We start from the raw sequence: 25798 nt of genomic DNA, 5'->3' as shown, positions 1-25798 counted from the left end.
TAAACGCTCGGCTAAGGAGATCATTAAAAAAAGGTACATCATTTTACTTTTGAACCATCTGGGTGTCATCATTTAAAGCATTTTAACCGTTGTAGCTTTCTCCATTCATTCCATATCCACAGATGATAATAAAAACAAGGGAGATGAATCATAAACCATTGTTATATTGTGTAATGAGACACCGTGCAAATGTCGCCAACATAGTTCACCCTACTGCAAATGGCATCTACTCAAAGCAGCGCCACGCCTTTGTTCACACACCAAACATATAACTTTGATTGCATAGTCCATGCAGTTTGCTCGTAGCTCGGCGACAGTTGGCACGTTTCCATGTTTCCATATTTCCATGTTGGCACGATTCCATATTTCCCTTCGTTTCGATTATCTGTGGTCAGACCGTACCTGAACTTCATTAATAACTTGCATTTAATTCAACAGAGGGCGGTTCAGGGAATACTCCCGCCATTTCTCCGTATGGCCGAACGGAGTATCAAGATTTTGTGTCCAGACTGGGTGGAAGAATAATGCAGGAGAAACTCATAAAGCCACTAAAAAAGAAAAACTTTTGGAAGTAACAAACTGTAACAAATATATAATATCGACATAACCTCAAAAAAGACAACGACAAAGATAACAACAAAGACTACTTATATTTTTCAAAGGAATACATGTGTGTATAAATTTTTTTTAAAAATAAAGAAACGAAAAATATGTTTTATTTTGTTTTTAGTTTTAGGAACCCTTCTACTTTTTGTTTTACTTTTTCTTATGGTGAAGGCAGGGCTCGCCCTATGCGGGCGCAATTGGAGCAGTCCATTCCATGTATTTTTCATGGGAGTTTTCGTATTTGTCCAATTTTCTTCCCAGGAAAGAGACATGTTGGATTTAAGAATAGAGAAGACGTCAGAGACAGGAATTTTAAAATCAAAAAGAATAGAACCAGAGACTGTTCGAAGTTTAGCGAGAGAATCAGCTTTCTCGTTACCCTCAATTCCTAGATGGCTCGGCACCCAAACCAATATTGTCTCAAACTTAGATTCGTTTAAAGTATTGAGGATGTTTTTAATATTACAAATATCATAGTCTCCTTGACAACAAACGATATTAGAGAGAGTCAGTGCACAGAAAGGCTCGACGAATATTGAGGAGCTGGATTTGAATTAAAGCCTGTTCAATGGCGAAGCATTCTGCAGTAAATATGGAAATTTCATTAGGAATTATAAGACAGATTTACATTGAATTCAGGAATATATACCGATGCTTGCGCATCACCAATACCAAGCTTGCCTGATTCGACTCTCCCGATACGGCTACTCTGGTACGACTCCCCCGGCAAGGCTCTCCCACTACAGTTCCCTGATACAGCTCCCCGATATGACTCCCAGCTCCCGACGTAAACATATGATTGATCATACGACCAGAGATGTGCTTTATTTCAAATAAATCCATTTCAAATGGAAATGCAAAATGGGTATTTTCCATTTTGCATTTTAAATGCTTTTCTAAAAACCATTTTGCATTTTGAATTTTAAATGCTTTTCTCAATGCATTTTCCATTTTAAATTATTTTTTGCAACACTCTTCCTACTATCTCCACTCATCTTTTTTTCATAAGCCCCAAATATCAGTCAGTCCTCAACCTCGCTATGAGAGATAATTTACATTTGTCAAGTTGCTCCCTGGTAGGAGCCCTGGCAATTGAGTGATACCATTACAAAAAATAGTGATTCAAATACTGAACATGGGGCCATGACGCTGTAATATTAAATGTTAGATAGCAGTTTCTATGTTTTTACGTTGGCAACATTAGTCCCGCGCAAATTTTTTGTGGTTTCATAATCTGTAGTCACATGAAACACCATGTTTTTGGATTTACCATCATGTAATATGTTTGTTCTACATTGATGTCCATTATTAAATGACAAAATTGTTTAAAAATTCTATAATTATTTTGATTGTTTGACCTGAGAAACCATTTTGCATTTTCAATGCATTTTGAAAATAGGTATTTTGCATTTTGCATTTGAAATGCTTTTCTAAAAACCATTTTGCATTTTGCATTTTCAAATGGAAAAGTTTTGACCCATTTCCATTTTGCATTTCAAATGGTTTTGGGTACCCATTTTGCACATCTCTGCATACAACTCTTGGTACCAGTACGCCACCTCGTATCACGTGAAAAATGAGATGCCAGGTAGTTAGTAGGTGTAGGTACACGTGTCCAAGTCCAGATATGGGACTGTCAGAGACGTGAACAGCGTCTGAGTATGTATAACAAAACATTGTTAACAAAATTTATAAATGTGGAAAAAGTGTGCAATTGCTTAATTTTTTTGACAAACGCCCTACATTTTTTTTCCCGTATCTTACCGGGAAGCGCTTTAAAAGCGTTAAAATACTGTTAAATTTTTTTCACTATGGATGCCATTGACATTGACTCGAGCAATTTAAAAATGGTCTCACCCAATTGTTTTATTTATATTTGTGATACAAAATTTGTCGAACTGACTTACCAAAATTTATAAAAATGGACTCGCCCAAGTGTGCTTGTATTTGAGATACCTGTTTACAAAATTTACCCAAACTATAAGCCAGGGGAGGAATATTTTAAACATGATAAAGGAAGCAGCTCCAATCAGAAGACGAGACCGGTGCATTACAGATAGACATTGTCATGAAATTAAATTGAACTAAATTTATCAACAAAATGATTAAATTGTGTTATATATATTAATTTTAAAAAAACACACTTTGTAATACACCACTTTTTATTTGAATTAATAATGCAAGCTTCATCAGGGATTATTATATTAACTGTTAATATAATAAGCCCTGATAAGGCTTGACATAAGCGAAACCCTGTCATTATTAATTCAAATAAAAAGTGGTGTATTACAAAGTTTGTTTTTTTAATTAATATATAATGTCACACCCCCTAAGTGTTGCCTACTTCGAAAATATATTGTGTTATTTTTATTAAATTAAAGAAAAATGGTATAACCTGCAGACAACCCGCCTTGTGGCAACACAGCGTGACTAATATTTTTGTTATTTTTAAAATTCTAGTAAAATCAAAGTTTTATAATAATATTAATAAATAAATACTTGAATAATTTTACTGGCGTTATTTTCTAAAATATCTCCTGATAAAAAGAGTAACTGTTCAATTTAACCATTGTACAGCTTACCGGGAGTCATACGAATACGACTCATCAAAAAGAGCTAGCTCAATAGTACGGCTCCTTCATGAATGGCTCATCTCTAGTTCATACTAATACAATTTTCAAATTATAATATCTTCCCACTCGGTCAGCTGTTCTTTTAAGATTTGAAATGTGAGGGTGGCCATTTTATTATCCGAACATGTGCATTACTCGCAAAAGTAATTTTTTTTATTAGAATAATTGATTTGTTTAAAAAACGTTATCATCTATGTAAGTTCAATACAGCATATGGCCAAACAATTTCAAAATACGTTTCTTTGGCGCTCTCAGTTGAACAGCATAAGCCGCATTGATTGGTGCTTTCAAATTTTAAAATTGACCAATAGACTGCTTGTACTCGGTTAAAGTCAGTACCTGTACAGAAGCAAGCGAGAGCGCGTATATGCCAAGATAGTTTTTTTTTGCCCCTCCTGAACATTTTTACAAATGGTTCTTCCACAGTATTGGATTTACACCGTCATTATCATGATTTTTTCTTAGATTATCATGAATAACCACTCCCCAAAGTTTTGTAGAGCTTGTAACATATTTTATAGTATCTAGTATTTGTTTTAGTATCTTGGTTTAGTGTCCAGTTTCAGAAGGTGATCAGGTTTTCATTTACATCTCTTTGCCCGCGATTAGATACTGTTATGTCTCCTAAAAATGAAGAAAAAGTGGATGAATAAAACAAACGCATAAATTTAGAAATTTTATTTGGTGACATAATGACTAGGACAGACTAGACGGCTTTTTGTCTGCAATAAAAAAATATTACAGTTTTCACAAACCCCGACTCTTTCTTTAGTACAAACAAAAATTTATTGAGATTCATTCAACACAATATATATATATATACATAAATTTATGTTCAACTTCATTATACAAAAATCACCTGTTTCTGGTAAACTGATTATTATTAATTTGTAGTAGGTACTTGTGACAACAGGCGCCATTTTGAATTCTATTACAATTGCCACATAAAATCGGTCATCGTTGACCGTCCTTTTAAATTGTAGTGGCCATTATACTCAACAACCCAACTTAAAAAATGTGATTGAAATAACAATAAGTTACACTAGATGACAAGCTGGCAATGTTTTGAAAAATTTCAAGTAAAATGTTAATAATTTTGGATTTAAATTAAATTTTAAAACTAGATACGTAAGGAAAAATCTAATTCTGCAGCTGTTACAGCCTCCGAACCACAATGGTTTATAGAATCGACTTTTTTGACAATACTTCCAAAGCTTTTTCAAAACTTATTCGGATGAATTAGCACCCAGACTAATTCATTTGAATGAACTAGACAATAGACGAAATCATCCAGGTGAATCAGTCCATAGACAAAATCTTTCAAAGACATAGTTTTCATTGTTCTGTCATTGTACCTCTCCCCCAACTCTGATAAATTATATAAATAATCATAAAAGATAATCATCATTGTCGAAGAAACCGAAAATATCTGTCATCTCTCCCTCGGTAGAGACCAAAATTAGACCCTTTTTAAAAATATCTAATTCCCTAGCCACGCCAACAGGGGAAAACTTTTTAAAGAGAAGGATTTTTGTTCACTACCGCGCGCCCAGAGAGAGACAGCAAATTTTGGTTAAACAAAAAAAATTGCAGATGTTCCAGGTAAGGTTCGAAATATTATTTGAATTTGTTCAGCACTAGCATTGTGTGAAGAGATCAAACCGAAAGAAGTGTGTTATTGCTGAAGTAAGGTCATTTTTATCTTACTGGATAAAATTGAACAAATAATTTGAAAAATCGAAATTTCTTGAACAGATTTAAAAATCTCATTGCCGACATTATTCTTTTTCAAATCAGTCTATACATTACATTTCTAGAGATTTTCTATTCATTGACAGCGGTCACTAGTGTGTAGGTAGGTATTGCAAAAAATACTTACAGCATGACTCACTTAACTCTGCGAGTGGCCAAACAAGGAAGTAACGAACAATTTTTTTTGTATCCACAAAACTTACACTAGCAACGCCACTGTCTGCAAAGTTAAGCATGTCAAGACATACTGAATAATTTAATTTGAATTAAGGCATTTTTTTAAAGGCAACCACTTTTGACGTGGAATTTGTTAATGAATTTAATTTCTGTAATGACAAGTATGAAAGAGACGGCATAATAAAGTGAGAAGAAAGGACTATAAACGATTGTCCAACGTCTCTTCTTCATGACACATTATTCGTTTTAATTACAGTCTATTGACTATTATCCCAATTCATATTATAATTCAGACTAAAAAGGCTTTAAACGGACATTACAATAACCTTTTTACGTTTTGATTTATGTATGAATTTTCTTGAGGAATCCATTTTTGATTCAACTCATCGTCAACAATAATTTTCTTATAACATTAAAACTAATTTTGAACACAAATATTGGCAAATTAGGCACATTAAGAAAGAGAAGAAATTACAATGAGACAACATTAACATTTTTTCGTTTTAAATATAAAGTTTTGTGGGTCCCAGAGAAAAAGTTTGTATATATTTAAAATTTTGATTTTGATACCATGCCACTTTTAATAAACCACCAATTGTACACATACAGACTTATAGGTTGCGCAATTCAAGTTGAGGCGACCAATACATAGGACTATGAATTGGTGCATTGTATACACTTTGACAGTGATGTTCTAGACAAACATCACTGAGAAACAGTATTTTATTAAACATAGGGACTGGTGAAGTGTGAACATTTTTATAATTCAAATATTTGAAAAGGTTTATTTTAGATATTATTTTCTGAAGTAAACAAGCAACGCATCTGAATGAGTACTCTGTTTGTGTCGACTCGAACTGCGATACATATAACGAATCCTGTCTAATATCTGTTAACGTTCTTTATTTAGTTACTCAAAGATTACAATTCGTTTTATCATGGTAAGATATTTATTGCAATCAAATATTAATTTTGATTACTTTTATTTTGTATATGTGCAGTTTGTATTTGTCCAGAAGAAGGCACGGTATGACGAAACCGGTAGGTATGTTTATTTAAATTGTAGACGTGCCCAAAAAAGTTATTTCTATTTTACCTTACATCGGTGAAAACCAATTGCTTTGAAGCTATTTGACAGGTGTTTACTTACGGCATGAATTCTTTGGCATGCCTTTGAAAAAAATATAAATATAAAGATATAAAAAATAAAAAGAATAAACACAGGTGTCCCAAAAAAGAACAGGCATTAACAGTCTCAATTGTGAGAAGAGAGGGCTAAGTCAACCAAACTATTTTCAGCTCGTAATGTCATTTCCATCACGAGCTACGGAGATGTGAATTTTCACTTCATCAAGTGTTTATTCCATATTTTTCCCAAGTAAAAAAATGGTGTCATGGAACTCTGCCGAAAACGGACAGTAATAATAGCAAATTAATAAATACCACCGTTAAATTCAATCAAACTTTGTCAACATTTTTTTGGGACACCCTAAAGAATTGATAAGAAATACTATTCCCCTCTACAGAACCCTAAAGAAGTGATACAGCATACCTTAAAACATTCACAGATCAAAAGCAATACTATTCCATACCCTAAAGAAGTGATACAGCATATCTTAAAACATTCACAGATCAGAAGAAATACTATTCCATATAGATAAAAATATTTACAAAGATTTTGTTTATAAAGATAATATAGGTATATAGACTTAATAACATTCTGCTTATAAGGCACTTTAAAAAGGCATTTTAAATACTCTTAAACATAAAAAATAAATAATATTATTAAGCTTAGAAATTGCGTAAATAATATAAGAAGCACCACGTATATGACAAAAAATGTTCAAAGAATAATATGGAAGTTTGTATGTAATATTAAATTCTTATTCACTAGTTTTTTCCTAAGTCACTCACATCGTTGTTACTTATGTAAGAAATGTTGATTTTAAAAATGTTAGTGTCGCTTAATACTATCACTATTTGTTTTTTGTTTGCACACTTGATATCAGTTCTCTTCTTTTATACACTGGTGTAGGTCTTCCCGATGTTGACGTCACGCTAATAATGTCCGAGGCTTTGGTATTATCCAGTGTCTCCGCATCGGGTATGTGTCTCGTCTGATGCCGAGAATCTGTGTATCTCCTTTTCGTATATTTCTTTTTATCGTCTAAGGATAAGAGCGATTCCACTTTAGAAGTTGGTTTTGGAGATTCGGGCTTACCCAAGTGCAAAAGCCGCTCGAAATCGGCAGTCTTCGATCGAAGGACCGCTCCTCCAATGCTGGAAATGCTAGGAGTGTATTTACTCTCTCTCTCCTGGTGCTTTGCGGGTACTGAAGCTCCTCCGGAGAAGTCGACTCTCCTTTGACCAGAAGCGACTGCTACAGACGAAGAAACCGAAGAAGCGCTGTGACTCTTCGGTAATTCCACTATCTTTGTCGTTGATTTTTGACCGACATTCGACTGCATCTCATAAGATATCTCTCGTTTATATAATTCCATCTTTTTCTGTTGGATTTCACCTGTTGAAGTGATTGTGACCTTTTGCAAGATCGGAGCGTCTTTCTGTTGGGTTTTTCCTTTGACTGGGACGGACATACGTGCGGTGAATTGTTCGTAGTCATTGGGGGGACTCGTAGGGCTGGTGGGAGGGGTAGAGGCCCAGCTGGGGGGGGAAGAGAAGAGCCCCCCATCCCCCGCGCTGCTGCTAGAGGGGGTGTGGTTCCGGGGGGGGCTGGAGAGGGTGGCCGAGGAGCCCACTGCGGAGTCGTACCCTGCTGGGATGGAGGAGCTGACGTGGGAGAGAGACAGCGTGCCGGTGATCGGCTGCGATGCTATCGAGCTGTCACTGCCGCTTATGGATCTGGAAATACAAATAATATATTGAATGTGGTATACCCACCAGACCTACCAGAAACATGAAACTAATACTTTTTGCTTGTGGGATTTTTACCTTAGGCGCACTATCTGCTGTCATAAGCAAAAAGGCAGCTGGAAATTTTAAGTGGTCACAATCTGATATACTTTTTATTATAATAAAATTTTGTTAAAACTACGTAAAAATCGATTATTTATTTTAATTTTTACTGATTCTCTGGGTATTGACTATTAACTCCACTGTATTGTTTACTATTATATAACTTTAAAATTGAAAAATTCCTCCACAACACATGTGAACTCTTAGCGTGGAGGACAATATACTATACCTTTGTAATACTAATATATTTAAGAATAAATAAATAAAAAAAACATGGCAGGTCTCGTATACCAGAATGCGATCATTGAAATGTTCAGAGATATTAGGCGGTGGGAGCCCGGTTTTTCAAAGGTAATAATAATAATTATTGGATAATTTGTATAGCGCCGTTTTTGTGAGATCACCGCTTATTTAGTAAATATAACTTTTGTACAAAATGTTGTTTGACTTTAAGTCCTCGTGTGGTCAATAGTAATTACCTCTGTCTCTGTCGTCTTGGTGGAACAGTGGGTTGCGCTCCCGCCTCCTCGATGTAGGGGATGTCCGGGTCATCTAAGGCCAGGGAGAGAGGAAGCCTCAGGGACGCCGTGATGACGGGAGCCTCACTGGACGAGGAACGTCGCCTGAGGCCAAAGCCCTAAAACAAGACATTAATGACAACGCATTAATGGATATTCACGCCGTAAAGTTAGAAGCGAAGCAATGCAAGGGTTTAACGGAGATAGGAAATAGAAAAATTGGCATGCCCCATGGGATCGATTGATAATTGACAATAAAAAATCTTCAGCCTTACTAAGGAAAATCAACTTCACATTCTTTTTTTAGGCGGCTGCCTATCATCTGGATGGAGATATTTCCAAAGATCGTTGAATAAGCGATTGAATTCAACAGAGGGTGATGGAGTTCTAACTAGATTCCACGATACAGTATTAGAGTTCAACACAGGATAAAACTCGTCAGCGGTAATAGTGAGACGAGAGTTTTTATTATAGAATGGTTAATTTTAATTAATGTAATTAAATAGTACTCCGACTCTCTGATCTATGTACTGACAAACTTAATCCTAGGTCTTCCAGCATTGTTGCAACATGATAAAGTTAACGACTGATACAATGAAACTTACAGGTAACAAATCAATGGTTAAACATTCAAAAAGCTTGCTGTAAAGCGTTAAAACATCAACACAAACTCAAATAATAACCGTTCAGAATCGAAAAGTTGCTTGAAATGGCTTTAGATCTGAATGGCCAGGTTCTATCAAACTTTCCTCTCTTTCATCTCCTCACCCCTTGACTCACACTCTTTTCAGCCTCACAGCAAACCCCAAATAGGAATGAAATAGTCCCACTGGCTTCGGAGTAGGTGTCTTGTGCGGATCTCACAAAAGAGCAGTTTGTTTTTAAGATCTTATATTAATATTTTTCAAAATTAAAAAAAAAAAACGATTTTATTCATAAATTCAACACTTAAAAACAATTGGAAAATGGACAACAAACACACACTGAAATCTGAAATCAACAAGGACAAAGCTGGGACATCACAACACTGAGTGTAATGTTGAGAAGGGGATAAGAACCTGGACTTACATCGTTGGTGTCGCTACTGTCCACCGAGTCTGATCTGCCCTTGGAAGAGTACTTGGCGGACGAGTAAACTACGCTCTGCTCATCGGTGGTAGGGCCCTGACCGGCGCGTAACCTACTAAGGAGAAAAGAAACATTATGATAAAAGTATCGTCGAATAAAGACAATATTTTTGTAATACTTTTTTTTCTATGACCTACCTACAGTTTATCGAGATTTTAAAAAAGCTCTTATAAATGTGAAAGCAAGATGCAGTAGTCATTTGTTTGATTTCTGAGGTTAATCATTGGTTAGATCGTTACATGGGGGTTCAAAGGGTTCCCACCCTGTCGTGGAGTCAATCCACTGCTACACTGCAACACTTTCCTCTTTAATGATGATCAGAGGAGAAATAAAAATATTCTTAGGTTATTCCTATCCCAGAATTATTTGTCTTTCTTTTAATTCGCGGTTTGCATGTAGCTTGAATCGGAGTCGTTAAAATTTGCACAAAATGGAATTATCGAGTCTTTAGAAAGTACTTTTGAATTTCACTGATTGGTTTAGAACAGAAATTTTGCTCTAAATTTTGTTTGGTTGAAAGATATGGCCCTTCAAATGGAGCATTCTTATTGGCCAATATATATTTCAACGCATTGTGAGTTCCTGTGTTTACATATTTAAAAATGACGAAACAATAAGTACCTAATATTACGGCTATCACTCCTGGACAAACTGACCTACAGATTCCTACCATTTTCAGTCCCTTAACTTCCTCTCTTTCCTTCCTTAAAAAGATCCTCAATACAGCATCCCCAAAGGTGTCCCTGAGGGAAATTATTTTCCTCAAGGACTCCTGTGTGGAGTTAATTAATAATAAAATAAAAATGTGGTCTTTGTATCATTCAAATGTTAGAATAAGGCGACGGAATGATTTAAGCAAGTACCTGGTAATGATGGTCATGGTGGAAGAGAGAGAGCCACTACTGCTGTCCTGCTTCTGTTCCTCCCGCCACCTCTTCTTACTACTCGAGCGAGCTTCTCGTCCACCTCGCTCCCGTTCCCGTTGTCTAGAAGCAAAAAAAAAATTAGAGTCTTCAATCGTTATATTATATTATATTGCATTAGAATAATCTGTATTAATAATAAATTCCAGAGAGGGCACCCGAAATGAGACAATCCAAAGTACTCATAAGCAGACCAAACCCTAGACGAAACTATTCAATATGGACAGTGCACTCACTGATAGGTCTTCAAACGCCACCTCAAGAGACATGTGCAGCTGTTGAGAGGGGAAAATACCAATAGATGCAGGAAATGTGAAGAGGATGAAGAGAATTCAATTCACCTTTGGTACCAATGTCCCGCTCTGATGGGAATAAGGTTTAGAAACCTGGGAAGACACTTTGTGGAACCAAGATACATAGCCGAATATCCAACAAAAACCCCGGTGAATTTAATCAAAGGGAGCGAGTTGCTGTAAAATGAATGAGGTGAAATGGGAGATAGCATAATGGGCCCATGGGCTGAGTACTCACGGGAATTATGTAAGCCGTCTACGTTTTATTATTAATAATAAAAATAAACCCACTAATCTAGCCATTCTCAAAGAGCTAGACATCCAAAATAAGCTATCAACCATCGGTATAGAATATCAACTAAGAACTCCAACTTGGAGAAACTCATGGTCAACTCATGACAGGACCAGCCCTGACCCAAACGGTTCCATGATATTTCATCAAAATGACAATTAATACACAAAAAAGTGATATAGAGTCATTAATAAAAAATATATAAAATGTTAAATTTTATAACTAAATTAAATATACTAAAAAAAAGCGGAGAAAGGTCTCCAATGCGTTGGACTAAATTAAGAATAACAGATGAACTGAACATTGGTGTGCGAGGCTCTCGTTACAGCGCAGGACCTTGAGGAACGGAGTAGCCTGGTTCATCAGGGCAACTCAGCAATTTGGTAACGACTCAAGAAGAAGACATGAATTGGATTTAAGGACCAGATGGGACTCTCTTTCACATTCTCATTACATGATTCCATATGCAAAATGAAGCTGTACTAGAAGTTCTGTGAGCAGTAGGCCTCGTGCCCAAAAAAGTAATTAATTAATCAATTTTAAATTTTCACATTTATTTATTCAAAACCAAAATTTCCTCTGAAATCATACGATTTTAAGTAAGTACTTAAACACCTACCTACTTAAATATATATGTAAATCATAAATATTTTATGTCACATTTTTTATTTCAAATAAGGAATCATACAATTTGTCCAAATAAATGTTAACATCTCAATTTTTTTTCAAACTTTCTTCAGACAGGTAGGTACCATAATATTGAAAAAATGCGAATAATAGAGTGAAAAATAATCTTTACTCAACCATTGTCAAATTAAGGCTTGCTTGAGTAGTAAAATTCACGAAGCAGACTTTTGAAAACGGAAACGGAATGAACCAAAATTTTTTACAAATAGACGAAATGCAAAACGGTTGAGTTAAAACAGGATTACACTACGCTCAGTAAATATACATTAACACTTTCCATAACTGCTGTCTTGTACAATATTAGTATGTAGTATGTAGGTTGTTATGTGAAAGTTCCTGAAGGTCATGGCGGCATTGGGTTAGGTGAGGTTAGGTTAAGAAAGGTAAATAAATAATAATATTCTCCCCGATTGCTGTCTTGTATATTATATTAGTGTGTGAGTCATTATGTGAAAGTACCTAAAGGTCATGGCAACATTGGGTCCTCCCATAGCCGCGGTCTGGTGGAGGCACTCCTCGCGGCTCCAGACCCTCCGCTGGGACGGAGGGCTCCCCTGGCTGTCACTGTCTGCTCCACCACTCTGAACGCCTTCTATAAGTCTGCAAACAAAAAGAAAACATTTAAGACAAATAGTCAGATAGAAGTCAAATAGACTGGTGCACATTTCAGCAATAATTTTGTGATTTTTGGGGATGGACTATTTAACATACTGGGTCCACATTCCTGGAATGACTTGCCGTTTTGTCTGAGGTCGGAAGCTTGTTTAAAAACCTTAAGAAATAAAAAACTTTTTTAGAAAAGGCTGATAATCAATGTAAAGTGCCCTTGAGGTTCTTAAACATTCTCTATACATGGTGGTCGGAAGCACAGAGTACATGGGAAACTAGTAAAACTTTTGTATTTACATTCTTTTTTTAATATTTTGGAGCAGGATGTACGCTTCAACGCAATTTAAAAGACAATAAACAGCTGATAATTAACCACAGATTTTTTTCAAATTTGAACTAAAATATTCCAATTTCGGACTCGAATTACTCGAAAACGAAAGCTCAAATCAAAAAAGTTATACCACAAAACTGACTCCCAATGTGCTGTAGATTCACCAGTTTCCTGCTTGTACTGAAAAATTTCTGGACACCGTGTATAAACACATACCGTGTATAAACTACACTAACCAAAACAATTAATAAACCGGCTGTACTGGACAGCAGATGGATGCTCCTAAATAATTAAGGAAATGTATATTTATCTGTTATCACACATATTATGATGCCGAATCCTTTATGAGGTTTATCACTGGGCCAGTGCTAATATTTCAAATGGGATTTAACTGTAGTAATGAAAATTCAGTTATTTTTCTTAGTTTCTTAATGCTTTCATGCACCCTGTTTGGAGATAAGAATAATTGCTGCAAATTAACACCTGTAGAAATATTAGACCAATAAATCTGCAAACAACTGGCCCAATCAGTCAGTTGTCTAACGACATTCATGAAGCTGTCTTTCATTGCAAATCCTTACCCAAGGTACCCTCGAAAGGAAACTGCCATTTTACAGTCAGTGTCACTGGCTTAGCTGTCTAGTACACCGGCCTTTCGCCAAACAGATGTGTGTTTTTGTTTTGTTTTATTTTTGTATTTTTATTTATTTAATTTGTGTATTACAGATTGTGTGTCCATTTACAATACACATGTAACCTAAACTACATATTAGATACATTCTTTATAAAGGAAGAAAGAAAAGACAAGGAAACACAATATAAATATCAAAATGGGTAATGTGTAGCATTTACATGCTTCCTGAATCCTTCTGCTACTATTAAAAACGTTAAAAGTCTTGGAAACGCTATTTAACACGGCATATCTCGTGTCATGCTATGCCGAGTCAGTACATAATGGTGTCGTGCCTGACTGTAGTTGTACGGTACGGTATAGAATTACAAAAAGATAACTGAGGCAGCAGCCGATCGCATGCCGCTGACTCAGATCCTCCCTATGTATACATAATGTATTCCTAAACAAGCAAACGCATGCTTGTGTGTTGTGTGAATAGATACAATCTCAAATAGATACATACTCATTATTTCTCATGGTGACCGCCAGCATTCTCCCCAACAAGGCATCCAGTATTACGGGTTGCGTGGCAGCTAGCTGCAGACAAGCCTCATGCCGTAATTCCGCATCAGCGCAGAACATCGTGTCGCGCAGTTCAATGAGTGACCGAACCACATTTATTACGTCTATTCGATCCTCGGCTCGTTCTGCACTGAAAGCGTAATGGTGAAAGACACAATTAAAATTCACGCAATTAGTTTAAAATGTTTCAACCAATAAAGTCCTGATAAACTATAATAAATACAAGCAACTAAATTCAGGGAAAAGCATTGCGCAATAATTCATCGAAGATCGATCAAAGAAGCCACCACGATAACATAAATATATTTTTATATCGATTTGTTTACTATTCTAATTTCTATCTTATGTTTGCTTAAGTCCTACCTTCTAATGAACATTTAAGCTGACTAAAATAGGTAAATCTCAACCCCCCAGGCTAATTTTTTAGCTTTTGGAAACATCTCTTATGGTCTCAAGGAAACCGTATCTCCCTTGCTGCCGTGGAGAGAAATATGATCGAAACGGTGTTAGAAAGAGAAAATACCACGCTTTATATTCAAATCTAGAAATTGATCACAGAATAATTCAAATGTACACTTTTAAGAAACCAAAAGTTGCAATACAAATCTAATCAAAGAAAAAAATATTAATAATTTTTTACTACTTATTTTTATACGAAACATCAAAAAATTGAGGTGACAGTAACGTTTGTCTAATAAAATGTGTTTATAAGCTTTTGAAAACACGTAGCAACACAAGCCATTTTTAAAATCTTTCATGTTTGTATTCAAATATTTAATATTTCAAAAATTATGTGTTTATCAATAATAATTAATAGTGAAATTTGAAAGCATATTTCATCACCTTTAAAAAACAGTGAGTTTTCGGATATGTTGCCAAGCGGAAATACACACAAATCCAGAAGTAACATGCCAGAGGCCTCACGGGAAGATGTTCTTACAGGTAGATATTTGTGCAAATATATATTAGAAATTAGAATGTGGAAAGCGATACAAAAACGTATTTATGCACGATATACCTATACCTATGAGAATTTGGCCGCTAGTGTGGACGGTCATAAAAAATAAACACTCAACAATTTCCGAAATATCAGTTTTGTACAGGATAATTTATTTAATTTGCAAATATTGTGTTTTTTTGAAAAGATACAGTTCGTAGGATAGATTGTTCTAAGGTACATAGGTAGCTATTTGAAAAATAAACAGGTGTGCATATGAAATTACCTTATTTCCTTTCCCGCACTTCCAGGCTTTATGCAGTGGAGAATGTTTGGGGCGAACACCGTAGCTAAATTACTAACGTCCATCTTGTTTCCAGATAAATACTCCCCTGTAATTAAAAACACACAAAATTAGTTGAGTGTCGAGTGCACTTAATAAGTAAATAGGCGAAATTATATCAGTAAATACATGGTTAGAAGTGAAGAAGAGTACCTGTTAGGTTACTCGGTTACCCATGCATCGTGGGTTCAATTCCTCTACCAGTTAACCAACTGCTCCCAATCGTTTGGAGCCATTGAAACTATGGCATCCCCAATTGGGGTATATTATGAGGCAGAAGGTGAAAAATGTCCAAAACTTATAATGATTGGTTTAATGATCCTACCTGAGCTTTCCTGCCTATCTTCACAGTTGTCCGCCACCTCTCCGAGAAAGATGAGCAGCGTCCTCAGGGTGTCCTGGTGAGCTGAAGGCAGGAGCAGGACCAGCAGCTGCAAAGCTTCCTGCTGCAGCCGTCTGTTCCTTATTCCTGGAAGTAACATAGTCAAACATTTTAGAATTATTTTTCCGTTATTAATGTAAGTACACACAACATGGTTCAATTTTTAGAGTGCTGTCACGATTCATTGAAAACACTCGAAAATCTAACTGCACTTGAGACAATTCTGATTCTGTAGTAGGTATGTAATTATTAATGTGGACAATTTGAAACGAGAAGAGTGCAGCGTTTATAATAATTATGACAGTTGTTGACGTTGGATAGAAATAGTGAATGAGTCAAGTGAATTGATTCGGTGCTGCGACGCATTGGAAAAAATAAGATACTCTGAATCATCATTCCCTGCAACGCGTTTAGAAGAGTTAGTGCGTGACGGAATATGAACATCAGAAGGGATTGAGTTATTCATCCGAATCCTGGTGTATTTATACTGTAAGACATTTGCAAGAATCATGAATTAATTCACCGGATAAATAACTGATATAATTAACTACCCATTCCAATCGGTTCATAATAAATATTAATAGGTAGGTTAGGTACATAATTTGAATACTACTTGTTACTCGATAATAGAGTGATTATGAACTTACGCTCAAGTAATTTTCGTAACTTACTAGGTACGCAAGTCAAAATAGAAAAAAGAAAACAAAACAAAAATGATCACATAGAATTAAATTGAGTATCATTGGATATTGCTATTGTAAATCGTTTGGATTTGGATGGGCGACCGTGGAAAAGGATTGAAGCAGGACGGGAAGGACTAAAATTGGGGGTAAATAGCGAAGGACCACATCCAGTGGAGTGCAGTGGTGGTTCGTGCAATGAGGCAGGGGAGGCACAGCCTCAAATAATAGTTGAGAAAAGTGGGAAAAAGAAACACATACTCATACATTCAAAACATAATATAATACAATTTATTTATAAATTGTATAAGTGCTAAAATGACTTCAATTTAAATATTCCTCATTCATATGTTCGTATTTCACTAGGATTGGTTGTCTTTATATGTGAGAGAGAGCCGCTGATTTTATGTAGGCGGAGGAGGATGAGGGAGTTATATGGAACTGAAATGAACGATAGCTGACATGGTCGCGCATTGCTTATTTTGATGCACACCATAAACAACAAACACTTTCAAAGTTGACGATCATGATCATTAGCTCTAGTGACCAAGATTTGTTTCGACTTTTGATGCAAGCGGGAGTGCCTACGGAGTACGGCTACTTGAATTAATTTGGCACTGCGAATTTGCAGTTGATGGTCTATCTTAGTTTGTGTGTGTCTACATGAAAAAAACTAACTGATATGAAATATTGTGAGTTTATTAAAATCTGGTCAAATTATTCACTTTCTTGTTAAAAATGAGAATCATAACAAACTATCAGTAAAGCACGAATATGTTATGAGGAAGTCGAAACACGTGTTCTTCAAAATAATAATAGTTTCGCATCTCTTTCCTTACATTTATTCGAACAAGGGTACCTGCGTGAACACATGATCAGATATATTCTGAACGACTAATATTTTATTGGGAAATGATCATCCAGTCATATTTTTAACAGTATCTTGACAAAAAAAGCCGTACTCATTTTTCTTCGTGTAGCAGTTAACTTGATTACGTTTGCACATTAACTTTTTTTATAGAATGATTTTTTATAGTTAGGTGTAGATATTCATAATACTTTAAAAAAATGTTTGTGCCTCCCCAATTTTGAACGCCATAAACTGCCGCTGGTGGAGAGCATTTGTGGGACCCCAATATGCATCTCACAGCAAGTGGTTTGGAAATAATCTCCCATAGGAAAGGTAAAGTAAGATGTAAAAATGTAGTTACTTTGCGTCTGCAGGAATGCTTGGTAGAGGTCCCGACATAGCAGCGGGTCGGGCAGGTCCCTCAGGAACTCCTTGAGAAGGGTGGCCACGTCGTGGGGACACGTGTCAGCCTCCAGGGGACCCTCCTTGCCACAGTCCCACTCCTCTCGCAACTGCAACAATAAACAAATAAAAGCATCATCAGTCAGCCCTACTGTGAATATGATAACACTCTCTTCCAGGCAGTCCGACATAATCCATTTAATTAATACTAATGTAATTACTGTTTATATGAGCAAATTATTTAAACATGAATGGCCATAATATAATAAAAATAATACATATAACTAAAAGTCAAAGGACGTTGGTGTTATGAAGATTGCTTATCTACGTTTTCCCAGGCGCCACGGAAATGTTAATTATTGCAGCTATTTAAAAAAAGTTCAACAAATGTGAATTTGCAAAAGGATGCTTTCAATAAAAACATAAGATTAAGACTGAGATTAGAACTCGGTGCTTCTAATACAGACCTCATTGAAAAAAATTTATATCAGTTTTTCTCAAAGATTAATATCACAATAAAGACTCATGTTTTAATAAATTATCCTAAAAAAAACGATTTATTGGATGTTGAAGGGTGCTAGTCAAAATTAAATAAAAAACATTTATTGTACAAGTATACAGAGAGTACAAAAAGTATAGCTTATAGGTGCATCCTATTTCTTACCATCACAATACGTAATTTATATATTATAATACTACAGTGATCAAATATACAAATAGAAACAGAGGTATGTCATTCATGTATTCGTTTAACCTTTCAGTTCTTTCAACGTTTTTGTTAAGTTTGCAATATTTTCTACTGTTTTAGAAACTAAATACAATTATATTTCCGGTGTAAGCATTTAAAATAAACATTATTATTTCTAAATAATAAAAATTTAATATCAAAGTGAAAAATGTTGTATATAACGCTAGCCACATTTGTACTTAATTTTTGATAACTGAGAGAATTCGATATTTTGAAAACACACTCGTTTTGTTTATAGAATTTGTAAGAAAACTGTAATTTCACTTTTTATCTGGTTCGTATAGTAAAAAATAAGAAAGGATTTTCAAAGTATCAAACGGAATGTTACATATGTTAGCGGCGCGAAATATGAATAATTCACTTTGGCTATTTTTAGGATTTTATTTATGGCATACAGTATAAATATTTGAGGCGAACTGGAAAGAATTATTATTCGTTAGAACGTAGAAAAAATGAAGTATTATCGCATGATAAAAATACTTTTATAAAATATGGACGCACGGTCACATATGACCCTAACATGCTGGAAGGGTTAAGGTGTGGTGACATTTGTTTAAAAGGAATTTAATAACAATTCAAAAAGGAATATATCGTGTATTTGTTTAATGTTACGTGGAAGGTTGTTATATACTTAAATAGGCGTGTAGTAAGACCCCTTTTGAAATATTGTCTTGTTTGCTTGTGTTTTTCTTTGTGTTAGGAAGATTGCCTATATGTTTTTTCCAGGAGCTACATAAATTAGCAAAATTTAAATATTGTGTCTCATACTCTCGTCAGATTGGATCACAGACAAATTGACGATCAGCGCCATTTTGATTAATGATAATTGAATGAACTCGTTAAACGCTGATTCTCGGTTCGTTTAATCGACAATTATAACATGTCAATTTTTATTTATTTATTTACTCTTATCAACTTCACACAGGAGGACCTCATTAAAAAAAATTCTCTCAAGAATGGATCCTGGATTATTCTTATAAATTGAGTTTTCAAATTGCACATATGTGCGCTAGGCCATCAATGTCATCTTTAGGGATGCGGTGTGAAGGGTATTATTATATGGAGGGAGGACGAAGGCATCTGTGATAAGTGTGTCTAAGAGTGACGGATGTATGAATACATTGCTCCCACTGCGATGCATAGTAATGGTTTGAGAATGTCCAGAGAGGTCAAAGGGTCTCCATCAAGTGGCTTTTCCCGATCCGGCCCACCACGCAGCTGGTGGGCAAGCGCATCCGCTTCCAAGACCTAGACGAACGTCACCCCATGAACCCGGGTACCCCCGCTCAGTCACCAAACGTAGCGAACCACTTGGAGCGACCCACGGCAGAGGTAAATTGTTCACGGGGCAGTGGTACCCATATCCACATCCAACATTTACAATTAAGCTTGATAAAAAGCTGAAACGAATTAAAAATCGGGGTTTGGTGTTAATTTGATGATCATCAAATGTGACGGAAGTTTGAAAATCCCCAACATCTTATTTCTCACTATTCCACCATGGTTTTCGAGAATGTACTCGAAATTTACCTAAGCAATTTTGCACGCTCACATTATAACAATAAATACAGCGTTACAAGAATCGTATAGTAAGTAGTACCTTCCAATATAATGTACCGATCCGGAGTACGCGATGTTTTTATCGCCAGACATCTCCCGTGTTTACAATCGCAAAGGTTACGGTTCAAGTCTGGGCGAGCGACGGCGTCGGCTATGGACGAACAGAGGCGTCGCGACGCTGAGCCCGTGCCAAGATCGGTTCCTACCCGGTGTCGGAGTGAGGAGCTTATCCGTCTTGTCGGTAGAGGCGATCGTGCCAAGAGCGGGATGCCAATGCCTGAGGAATTTCCCACATTGTAGGGATTTCCCAGAATGTGGGGATTTTCGTGCGGTATTGGGAAATAAAGACGTACGAGTAGTAATAAAACACAGTTAGGTCAGGTTAGGTATAATTTAGAATTGCCGAAGTCAGGACAATATTACACAGGCGTGAATTTCACGAACAAAAATAATTACACTACCTGAATCATACACAGACGGAATAACACTTGGATGAAATTATACGTGGAGAGAATAACACCTACTTCAATTGCACATTCTGGAATTACATACGTCAAGACTGGGTGAAATTGATAGGTTTATAATTTGTTGTGATTGTTAAGGGCGGGTTGATTCAGAGAATTTCAAGAATTCTTCAAATTTCAAAGTTAATTTTCAAGTTATGTGAAAGATTTTTTCAAGTTTTGTTATTATTTAAGTTCTGAAAAGCAACTCGCCTATAATGATATAATAACAGAACTTAAATAGGACTAGGGTTAAATTTCTGTGAAACAACCCATCCTAAGGACGGGTTGTTTCAGAGAATTTTAACGATTCGTAAAATTTCACAGTTAATTTTCAAGGTCTATGAAAGTTCTATTCAAGTTATTTTATTATTTCAGTTTTGTGAAGCAACTGGCCCATGTTGATATAATAACAGAACTTCAATAGGACTTTCACAAAACTTGGAAATTAACTTTGAAATTTTATGAATTGTTCAAATTCTCTGAAATAACCCGGCCTTAGGACGGGTTGTTTCGGAGAACTTGAACAATTCTTCAAATTTCAAAGTTAATTTTCAAGTTCTGTGAAAGATATTTTTAAGTTCTGTTTTTATTTCAATTCTGTCAAGCAACTAGCCTATAATGATATAATAACAGAATTTGAATAGGACTTTCACAGAACCTGTAAATGAACGTTGAAATTTGATGAATTGTTCAAATTCTCCGAAACAACCCGTCCTTAGAGTCTTCTAAATAAATTTCTTATTGAAAAAACAAAAGTTAGGTTAGGTTAGGTTTTTTTTTCCTTTGTAATTTAAATAACTGTAATCCTCTCCTTTCTTTTTCTTTCTTTCAATTCTGGCAATGTAATATTGGTAAGTACTTGAAATTCATACCTGTTTAATTTCGTAATACCCGCAAAAGAAGAAAAACTGCTCCTACCCGCTTGGAGCTAGTGAGTCTATGGCAACCAGGTTAGAGTATGCTGTGAGGCTGAAGGTATGAAGGCGGAAGGAGGGAGTGGAGATTGAAGGTGGGGAACCTGTCTATTGAGATCTGGTCATCAAAGCAGGCTAAAGCCATTCCAACCAATGTTTCGATTCTGAATTATAGTTTTTCACCAGGGATATACTGAAAATATCTACCAATCTGGAACGTGCAGCAAATATACTGTATATATTATTTAAAAATAATAAATTGTGAAATAATACAACATTAATAATATAAAATTTACTCGCGCACGCCGTGACCCCAGATTCGAAGCGACATTGGTTGCTTCCAAAACCGATAAAGTTCTAGGCAGATAATATATTCAGTGGTTACGACAGACGGATTATAGGCGGGAAAACACAGTTTAAGTTTAAAACCAAGTGGGTACATAACTGATGAGCTTTAGATTGGTTGACGGTTAGAGTAATATGTTGTGGAAATAATGTGTGTGCGCCATAAACACGCGAACATAATTTCATTTATATTATTTATTTAGATGTCTACGATATTTGTCAACAAAGTAAACAACTAAAGCTCCGCGTTGAAACAATTATTATTGGTCGGTGCCGCGGCTAAAAGAGAACCGCGCTATAAAACCAGTTGTTCGGTCTGACATTGACATTGATGACGTCATTACAAGTTACCAAAACGTCGTGAAAAGCGGGTCGGTGGAAATTATACCCAGTGCGAATATTTCAAAGTGAACCGCGTGACATAATATAACAGACGTTTAGTGGAAAAACACTGTACGAAATGCATTTGCTACAGTTTAAACGCCCGCTGACAAATTAGTTGTGTGTGAGATTCGCTTCGGAGGAGCGAAGCAATATGGCCGCCTAGAAACAGCGCGGGAAAGTATCTGTCAAATTTGAATTTTATTCAAAATGGCCGCCTTTTTCCCACAGTTAGGCATGTTTTAGTCGAGTAAAATCTTCGAAGGAGAGGAATGAGTGAAACCGGGTAAACGCGGGAACACCACCTGTCAGATTGGAATTTTATTCAAAATGGCCACATTTTAACACTCTTTACTAGACATTTTTCAGAAGAGGGAGATTCTTAGAGAGAGGAATGCAGGGGTATAACTCCGATCAAAAATTGGAACCGAAATATTGTGACGTCATATAATTACCTAACTATACAGGGTGTATCGGCAAGTACCCGACAAACTTTAACCAGCTATTCCTCAGCACATTTGGAGTAAAAAATGTTATGGGCGCTTTGCTGTCCGGTAAAAATTTTTCCATTAAAAACAAAAAATAAATAAAAAATCCACACTCCGTCACTGTCATTTGCATTGTTTCTCGTGTTCAACAGCTGTTATTAGCAAGTGTGTCAAAAAGTGTCCTCGCTCTTTCGTACACACTAAATAATAATAGTTAAAAATGAGACGAATGGTGCCATGCCATTTCGTTGTGATTGTAAAAGCGCGCCAACGTAGGTACGTACGTACATTATTCAACGAAACTCGAACAAAATATTGCCAGACGGGTTTTCAAACTTTGACAAAGGATAAAACATTGGTGACATGTGGTGAAAATATGAATAGTAATTTTTTTATTAAAAAAAAATGTTACCGGACAGCAAAGTGCCCATAACGTTTTTACTCCAAATGTGCTAAGGAATAGCTGGTTAAAGTTTGTCGGGTACGTGCCGATACACCCTGTATACATCGATGAAAAACTCATTTTTTCATAACACACTTTTTCATAAAACATGGAATAAAATTTCAGAGTTTTTCAGGTGTATAGTATAATAAGTAGGCTCCGAATGAGATTTTTACCGTGTATATATTGGCATATCTATGGTTTTTTTAGGACCAATTCGTTTCATACAAAAAGCCCGAAGATATCGATCTAGTGAGTGTATTTATGGAGAGATGAAACATGTGTGAACCTGAAAGAACGCCGAAAACCAGCTGTCATATTAAAATTTTCTTTAAAATTACCGCCTTTTTTTCATACTTTATTAGACATGTTATTAACGAAGAAAATATGGAAAAATGTGTGAACTTAAAGGAACGCGGGAAACCAGCTGTCAGATTGGACTTTTCTTCAAATGGCCGCATTTTTTCACTCTTTTGTAGACATATTTCAGGCGAGGAATCTCTCTAAAAATAAATTATCCCGAAAAAACGCGGGAAAGTCAAGTTTCACAATGAATATTTGTTAACTTTTAAAATAAAAAAAATTATCTGTAGTATCTTGATCTTTATTTTCATTTCGTAATTGTAGTCGTTGTTTTAAACATTTTAAGAATACAAAAGGTTAACGTGTATCGATATGTTCATTTTATTTATTCTCAAAGTAATAAGTCGCAGTGCGCAACGGATGTAACAGGAGGCACGTAATTCACATTTGAAATAGTCCGATACACGATTCTCAGAAAGTGATGTACAAACCCAAATACCTGTTTATAATATCGGACGTCTAACTCAAAATTATTCAAGCACTCAAATACAGGATACGAAAATTGAGGACATGTTGTGTCAATTAAATATACTAGTTAATTACATACAAAGGTTAATTAAATACACGGTGGATACACGTTGCATTTGTCTACTAACCGGTATATGTGATCTCTTTCCAGAGTGGAAGATACTCTCAGTATCGCCCTGGTGTAAGACCACCATTCAGAATTGAAACGTTGCTCCAAATGGCTTTAGTCGTGTTTAGTGACTAGATCTGAATAGCCAGGTACTTCCCCACCTTCCTCTTTCCCTTCCCCACTTACCTTCAGCCTCACAACATCCCCCAATTGGGGATGCCATAGTCTCACTGGCTCCAGACGGGAGCAGTTGGGACTCTTGTGAGGTATTCACTATTAAAAAAAAATATATATGTAAATGTATTATAATATTATATTCATATTATTAACCGCATATGTATCATCATATTATGGCCATGTTAGTAACTGAATTTAGTAACCGCATATGGATTACAATATTATGTCCATGTTAGTAACTGAATTTAGTAACCGCATATGTATTATAATATAATGTCCATATTAGTAAATGAATTTAGAAACCGCATATGTAATATAATATTATGTCCATGTTAGTAATTGAATTTAGTAACCGCATATGTATTATAATATTATGTTCATGTTAGTAACTGAATTTAGTAACCGCATATGTATTATAATATTATGATGATGTTAGTAACTGAATTAAGTAACCGCACATGTATTATAATATTATGTTCATATTAGTAACTGAATTTAGTAACCGCATATGTATTATAATATTATGTCCATATTAGTAACTGAATTTAGTAACCGCATATGTGTTGTAATATTATATCCATGTTAGTAACTGAATTTAGTAACCGCATATGTATTATAATATTATGATGATGTTAGTAACTGAATTTAGTAACCGCATATGTATTATAATATTATTTCTATTTTAGTAACTGAATTTAGTAACCGCATATGTATTATAATATTATTTCCATATTAGTAACTGAATTTAGTAACCGCATATGTATTATAATATTATGTCAATATTAGTTACTGAATTTAATAACCGCATATGTATTATAATATTATGTCTATTTTAGTGACTGAATTTAGTAACCGAATATGTATTATAATATTATGATGATGTTAGTAACTGAATTTAGTAACCGCATATGTATTATAATATTATGTCCATGTTAGTAACTGAATTTAGTAACCGCATATGTAATATAATATTATGTCCATGTTAGTAATTGAATTTAGTAACCGCATATGTATTATAATATTACGTTCATGTTAGTAACTGAATTTAGTAACCGCATATGTATTATAATATTATGATGATGTTAGTAACTGAATTAAGTAACCGCATATGTATTATAATATTATATTCATATTAGTAACTGAATTTAGTAACCGCATATGTATTATAATATTATGTCCATATTAGTAACTGAATTTAGTAACCGCATATGTATTATAATATTATGTCCATGTTAGTAACTGAATTTAGTAACCGCATATCTATTATGTATTATATTATGACCATGTTAGTAACTGAATTTAGTAACCGCATATGTATTATATTATGTCCATGTTAGTAAATGAATTTAGTAACCGCATATGTATTATAATATTATGTCATGTTAGTAACTGAATTTAGTAACCGCATATCTATTATGTATTATATTATGACCATGTTAGTAACTGAATTTAGTAACCGCATATGTATTATAATATTATGTCCATGTTAGTAACTGAATTTAGTAACCGCATATGTATTATAATATAATGTCCATGTTAGTAACTGAATTTAGTTCTTAAATTGTCCTGTACAAGCACGACAC

General features: G+C 35.2%; 1 protein-coding gene across 3 annotated transcripts in view; it reads right to left on the bottom strand.

Annotated features, from left to right (window-relative positions):
• Positions 1 to 3929: 3929 nt before the first annotated feature.
• RhoGAP102A (Rho GTPase activating protein at 102A) overlaps positions 3930 to 25798 on the bottom strand; it is a 169621-nt gene continuing 147752 nt past the window's right edge. For 2 of the 3 annotated variants that reach the window (XM_089644574.1, XM_089644572.1), the window contains 9 exons: positions 17674 to 17824; positions 15726 to 15869; positions 15344 to 15449; positions 14062 to 14250; positions 12445 to 12585; positions 10654 to 10776; positions 9731 to 9845; positions 8624 to 8781; positions 3930 to 8030 (listed from right to left, as the gene is read on the bottom strand). In XM_089644574.1, coding sequence (XP_089500700.1) covers positions 7145 to 8030; positions 8624 to 8781; positions 9731 to 9845; positions 10654 to 10776; positions 12445 to 12585; positions 14062 to 14250; positions 15344 to 15449; positions 15726 to 15869; positions 17674 to 17824 — 2013 coding nt within the window. In that variant the 3' untranslated portion in view covers positions 3930 to 7144. The remainder of the gene's footprint in view (positions 8031 to 8623; positions 8782 to 9730; positions 9846 to 10653; positions 10777 to 12444; positions 12586 to 14061; positions 14251 to 15343; positions 15450 to 15725; positions 15870 to 17673; positions 17825 to 25798) is intronic. The other variant, XM_089644573.1, reaches the window with a different exon arrangement.

This window comes from Hesperophylax consimilis, chromosome 21 (assembly GCF_061612785.1).
Source record: "Hesperophylax consimilis isolate HC1 chromosome 21, BYU_Hcon_1.0, whole genome shotgun sequence".
NCBI lineage: Eukaryota > Metazoa > Arthropoda > Insecta > Trichoptera > Limnephilidae > Hesperophylax > Hesperophylax consimilis.
This window is presented reverse-complemented; position numbering and strand designations above follow the sequence as displayed.